We start from the raw sequence: 7,215 nt of genomic DNA on the forward strand, positions 1-7,215 counted from the left end.
TAGGAATGCAGTCAATATCCCATATGTTAGAATGGGTTACTGCCACCTTCAGATGGCAGAAGCTGTGGGGGGTAATTTTGGGAATGCTTTGCATATAGGAAATTTATACATCTGGCAGTATCACATCTTTCCTTATAGAAACCTTATGGGGGATGCGGCTGCCGGTGGAAATGGTGGGATCACAGCAAGTATTGGAGATTTCTGCTGTGATCCCACTGTTTCACGTTCAGGGGATACTTAACCCTTGGGGGTATTCAATCACCCTGTCGGGAGATGGCTGCGGGGCTCTATTCAATGCTGTCTTCCCCTAGCTAGTTTCAGCGCATAGTGTCTAGACTCAAAACCAAATACCAGCATTGAACAGGGTACCTCTGCAAAACATGCCCGACTTTACAAGCAGTCGGCCGGGCAGTAACAAGCTCCAGGGTTCCAGCTCACCTCTTCCCAGCTGCAGCTCACGGCCACGCCCCCTTCTAGTCCCGCTGCAGGTGGGATATTGAATCCCGCCTGCAAATTCTCGGTCGAGCAGACCGAGGACGGGACAGGGTAATGGCTGTCGGGCCAGCTCAACAGACGTGGCTCATGATTGAACCCCCCCCCCCATAGAATGCCAACATCTCTGTGAGCGATGTTAAAAATATCCACTAAAAAGGCCAGCGTCGCTCACATTTGTTATATAAATTCAAATAAAAAAATGTTTCACAGGTCATTATGAGGAATAAACATGTTTGCTTGGGCAAAGTTACTTGGCACTCAAAGGGTTAATATTTATGACTAACCCCCCCAAAATGGGTGTTTTCAGGGAAATACCCATAAATTTTGTTTGATAAATGGGCCCTTAAGAGGGCTCGCAAGTCGCCATGCTGAATTTGTCGACATGTCTGCCGACATTATCACTACATTGCCTTGATAACTGTCGGCATTATTTACCCTCCACATTGTCACACATTGCCTAAAAAAATTCATATTTCAGTTCTATATAAATGTATATTATGGAAAATCGCTGTCCATTTATTTTCTGTGCAACCTGACCCTGACCAAAGGCATATGCTGGAGAACTACAAGTCCCATAAGTTCTATTGAGACAAATATTCATAGGATAAATGGATCCTGTGTGTTTCCTATCTGTGCCTGATTATAACAGCTGGTAAAGTGCAAATATTTACATTGATTTATAGGACACCTTTGTGTGGATGCCTCATCATCTGCCACCAGCCTCTGTGCCATGTGTGCCACCCTCATTAGCATGCTTATGTCACATGTAGCCCCCAAAGCTAATTGCTCCCATCTCCCATCATTGACAAAATCTCTTCCATAGAGCAGGGGAGACCCTCCTCAGGGTGTATTGCATTGCATGTGTCAGATGCCCTTTCCCTAACTAATGGATGCAATCTAAGCTCTAACAATAGGCATTAGTATATACAGCACCCAGCCAGCAGCAACTTTCTCAGGGATAGTAGGCGGGAACCAGGAGGCATGGTGGCAATCTGCAGCATGCTATTGGCTGGTGATGTGAAGGAAGAATAGCACTATGCAGATGAAGGGGCGTGGTTATCAGAGCAGGACACCCCCCTTCTCCCCATGGGGGCTGCTGGGCGCGTGTGTAGCTGTAGCAGCTTTGGGCTGAGTTTTTACTGAGGATTCCACAGGGAAGCAGAGACAGAGGCAGGCAGGGGGCAGCTACCAGCTCAGCATCCTCCTTCCTGCACAGGTCTTCTCTCACTCAGGGGCAATAGGAGACCCCCCTCCCACAGTCATTGTCCCTGCCACAGGCACTGACAGCCCCCCTCACCCCCAGTCTTACCTGGAGGAGAAGCAGCAGCAGCCCAGCAGAGTGTTGCCTCCTGGTTACTTTGTGCTACTTGCCAGCACCGGAGAGTTGGAAGAAGAGGAGCAGCCCCTGGATCCAGAACCTGGTCCTGGATGATGACAGTGGGAGCAGCACATCTGGCACCTCAACTTCACCCCATTGTTTCCTAGGCTGCCCCTTACCCCAGGCAGTGCCCCCACTCCCAGCTGCTGCTGCTGCTGCTGCCGGCGTATTGTTCTGCATCCTCCCATCTATGTGCTCTCACCATCCAGGGGACCCGGACCTCCAGCAGCCTCTGATCCTTCCCGTCCTCTCCGCTCCGACTCCTCCTGCCTGGGAATAGCAGAGGCAGCCGCGTACACAGCGCCTCATCTGCCCCGGCCGGGGTGCTCCTGCGGGGGGATCCGCTAGTACGAGGGGAGCGCTACAAGGGGAGCCGGGGAGGGAGCTTCATGTTCGGGATTCAGGAGAGCATACAGCGGAGTGGGAGCAGCATGAAGGAGGAGCCCCTGAGCGGCGGCATGAACGCTGTCCGGACATGGATGCAGGGAGCCGGGGTGCTGGATGCGAACACAGCTGCCCAGAGGTAGGACAGGAGCGGTCCTGGTGCCTGCAGGGGAGGGGGCCCTGTGTGTATATCATCGCTCTGTATCACGGCCACGTACCCAACACACGGGGGGATCACTGCTATCTATCTATCTATCTATCGATCAATCTATCTATCTATCTATCATCCATTTATGTATATTTATTCATATATATCTATCTATTTATCTATCTATCTATCTATCTATCTATCTATCTATCTATCTATCATCCATTTCTGTCTATCCATTCATATCTATCTATCTATCTATCTATCTATCTATCTATCTATCTATCTATCTATCCATTTCTGTATATTTATTCATATCTGTCTATCTCTCCATCTATCTATCTATCTATCTATCTATCTATCTATCTATCTATCTATCTATCTATCTATTTATCTTTCTATCTACCTGGCTATCCATTTCTGTCTATCCATTCATATCTATCTATCTATCTATCTATCTATCTATCTATCTATCTATCTATCTATCTATCTATCTATCTATCTATGTATCTAATCTATCTATCTATCTATCCATTTCTGTCTATCTATTTATTCCTATCTATCTATCTATCTATCTATCTATCTATCTATCTATCTATCTATCTATCTATCTATCTAACTTTTATCTATCCATTTCTATCTATTCATTCATATCTATCTATCTTTCTGTCCATTAATATCTACCTATCTGTCTGTCTATCTATCTATCTATTGGTATCTATCCATTTGTATATATTCATATCACTATATATCTATCTTTTAAGTTTTGTCTGTTACATCTGGCTATATATTATACCATTAGTCCAATTTATACCTACAGTAACTAAATATGGGTGAGATAAGATACATTAATATATATATATATAAAGTATCAGAAGTGTTCTATCGATCTATCTATCTATCTATCTATCTATCTATCTATCTATCTATCTATCTATCTATCTATCGCTCTATCTTTGTACATAAATACATGCATACATACATATATAAACACACACACACACACACACACACACACACACACACACACACACACAAACACAAACACCTCTTAGTACAGTAAGGTCACTGTAAATTCCGGCCTCTGCTTATGTCCGGACATACAGCATGCCATCTCTTTCAGCACTTTATACATTAGAAAGTATGTTTAAGTTAAGGTAACCCCCCCCCCCTCATTACCCCATGCATGTCAATGCAGCAATACATTTATCAATCCCATAATGTATTTTTTTCTCTCTTGTAAACGATGCTGTCAGTGCCTGCAATAGAGGCAAGGCATTGCGATTTACACATTCCTATAATAATACATATACACTAATAAATGACACTTAAGTAGACAGGGCCCATTTTTTACAGCCTGGCAGTGCCTGAGTATTTAGCTAGAAATTAGTAGCGGTTCACGGCTAACACGATCTGGCTGCATTCACCATGATGGGCTTCGCTGCTTTGTTGGGGCAATGTGTTTCTAATCAGCGCTGAAACCACAATCCACAAATAAATAAACTTTTCATAGACTTGGACGAAAATGAATTAAGTGAAGATTAACTCCGGGATTACAAATATATACATTGTATTTTTTATACATAGGATATTTTGCTTAAATAGACTTTCTAATTTATATTGGAAACATAATCTAGATGAAGTTTTCTATATTCAACATTATTGAGAAAAATAAAAACTACCCTGTACATGATGATACAACAGCTCAGGTTTATATATATATATATATATATATATATATATATATATATATATATATATATATATATATATATATATATATATATATATATATATATATATATATATATATATTGGAAGAGGGGGTTATCATTCCTTATGTAGTGGACGTTTTATAAGTGTGGAATTCAAAGTATTGTGGAAATATTTTATGGTTCGGTTTAAATCAACAAGGATGGGAGCAGGGGTAGGGGAATGTTATATGGTTTGGGAATGTGTGCGCTGGGGATATAAATTAAATCTCTATAAGGTCAGGGAGGGCTTCTGAGGATAGTAATATTTGGGAGAGTGAGAGAATGGGGAGAGGAGTGGGGCCAAGTCATTACTTGAGGGCTATGTGGGTTTGATGGGTAAATAAAATGTATTATAGAATATAATTAATATTACATTTAGACAGACATTTAAAGGGACATTATAGGTACATTGATATGAGATAATGTTGCAGTCCCTCAACACATCTACTGATGGACAATCTCCAGGTTCCTTAGCAGACAGCAAACTATCTATCTATCTATCTATCTATCTATCTATCTATCTATCTATCCATTTCATGATATTATGTACGGATGGGTAAGGTAGAAGTTGGGGGATACTCTGTGCCCTGTCTAACCCTCACTCTCTGGCCACAGTGGCGTGGGTCTGGCCCGGGCACACTTTGAGAAGCAGCCCCCTTCTAACCTGCGCAAGTCCAACTTCTTCCACTTTGTCCTGGCTCTGTACGACCGGCAGGGGCAGCCCGTGGAAATAGAGAGGACAGCTTTCGTGGGCTTCGTGGAGAAAGAGAAGGTAAGAGGACACTTGTGACCAAATAATGAATTCAGCCTTGACCCCTATTAGTTCTATCACCTCTGACCCCAAAACGTCATGCACCCACCACTACACCCCTTGTATATATTTTCAAATATTAAAACTATTCCTCCAAGTCCAAGATATAACAACCCATGTTGTTACTTTTAAGCTAACACATAAATAAAACAATACATATTTATAATACTGAATATATTATATGTATTTACTATTTACATGCATCTCCCAATGCAACAACTACAGTACCTGCCTGTATCATAATTATTCCTGCAGTGGAGATTTTATATATATATATATATATATATATATATATATATATATATATATATATAGTCAGAGTAAGTTTGACACCCTGCAACTCACTAAATTGTCCTCAATGCTAGAACGTTGGTATTATGTTGGATTGTTATTATTTTTACACTATAGATCACTTGTCGTTAAATTCAAATATGAAAGGAACTGTCCTGTAACTGCTTCCTAAGAATGGCAGTATTGTTATTAATAGTCAGAATTTGCTGTTCGCATGGGTGACGAATAACAAGCTTCATATACACTCTGCATTATGGGCTGATGAAGTAGTTATACTGTGGTGGGAATACAATAATCGTGATATTTGTATCCTTAATATCAGGAAACCAGCAGTGAGAAGACAAATAATGGCATCCACTACCGACTCCAGCTGCTCTATAGCAATGGTGAGTGTCTGTGGGCAGCCCCACGTATGGCTCCTGTCCTGACAGTCGGTTACTACAGAGTTAAAGGGAACTTTGTGTTTAATGCACCACTAGTTCGATATATATATGTATATAGGGAAACAGTTATACACTTATCTGAGGAACCTCTGTTAAGGTTTTAATATTTGTATAGGAACTTAAATAAAATAAAGCCTCCATAAAGAATCATTGGGACTTGGAAAAACTTTTCTTTTATTTCATCAAGAAATAATGGCTACTATATCTAGGAATGTTTCAGCAATGACTGTTAGGGGCTTTTTATATATTGGCTTATTTAATATTGTGATTATACTGTTAGAAAAATAATTTACCATATAAATATGTAACAGAGGATACTGAAGCAAAAACTGAAGTGCTGCAAAAAGTGACAGAATATTAAGGAAACTTTCCCCAACTAGAGGATATTATACCCCCAATAGAACATATTATACCCAAAATAGAGGATATTATACCCCAAATAGTACATAGTGTACCCCAAATAGAGGATATTATAACCCAAATAGTACATAGTGTACCCCAAATAGAGGATATTATAACCCAAATAGTACATAGTGTACCCCAAACATTGGATATTATTCCCCAAATAGAACTTAGTATACCTCAAATAGAGGATTGTTTTACCCCAAAAAGACGATATTATACCCCAAATATAACATATTATACCCCAAATAGACGATATTATACCCCAAGTAGAGGATATTATTCCCCAAATAGAGGATATTATACCCCAAATAGAGGATATTATTCCCCAAATAGAGGACATTATTCCCCAAGTAGAGGATATTATTCCCCAAATAGAGGATATTATTCCCCTTTCGGATGTGTCTGTCTATAACTGATGCACCGCGTTATGTTCCACGTAATTCGCTCTCATTACGACTGTACACGAGTTAACCCCTTGACTTCTGATCGGCAGCCAATCTGTAATAGTGTCACCCGCCTGCAAACTTAACTGTTCGCTGTCTATATTAATGTACCACCCGTTTTATATGTGGAGGAAGGTTTTATTACTTCTGAGCGTTTTCCTTTTAATATATATTATTATATTATTATATTATTCTAATATATTCACCAGTGAGATACAAGGTGTAATAGCGATAGGATTGGCATTAAAATATACATCTTATATCAAAACTGCAATGATAAATAGAGAGTCCCGGTAACTTTATTACATAATATATGGCGTAATGTGATTGTATGTTAATCTGTGGATGACAACTTTGGTACTTTGTAATAGTAAGAAGTATTTTTCTGAGTTCACAATGCATGAGAACTACTGTACTGTATGTGAACATGATATATATATATATATATATATATATATATATATATATATATATATATATATATATATATATATATATATATATATATATATATATATATGCAGATCCTAAGATTGATGCATGGTCCTCTCTTTTGCAGGTATCAGGACAGAGCAGGATTTTTATGTACGGTTAATAGACTCCATGACCAAACAGGTAAGATTCCACCATGGAGAATAATAAGAGTATCACTGTATCACTTGC

General features: G+C 39.8%; 1 protein-coding gene across 4 annotated transcripts in view; it reads left to right on the forward strand.

Annotated features, from left to right (window-relative positions):
- The first annotated feature begins 1,615 nt into the window (after positions 1-1,615).
- The window catches only part of EBF1 (EBF transcription factor 1), a 310,040-nt gene continuing 304,440 nt past the window's right edge, over positions 1,616-7,215 (forward strand). For 3 of the 4 annotated variants that reach the window (XM_083181698.1, XM_083181700.1, XM_083181701.1), the window contains exons 1-4: positions 1,616-2,396; positions 4,775-4,931; positions 5,584-5,647; positions 7,112-7,167. In XM_083181698.1, the coding sequence (XP_083037824.1) occupies positions 2,263-2,396; positions 4,775-4,931; positions 5,584-5,647; positions 7,112-7,167 (411 nt within the window). In that variant the 5' untranslated portion in view covers positions 1,616-2,262. The remainder of the gene's footprint in view (positions 2,397-4,774; positions 4,932-5,583; positions 5,648-7,111; positions 7,168-7,215) is intronic. The other variant, XM_083181699.1, reaches the window with a different exon arrangement.

Source organism: Crinia signifera, chromosome 4 (genome assembly GCF_055691185.1).
Source record: "Crinia signifera chromosome 4, ASM5569118v1, whole genome shotgun sequence".
NCBI lineage: Eukaryota > Metazoa > Chordata > Amphibia > Anura > Myobatrachidae > Crinia > Crinia signifera.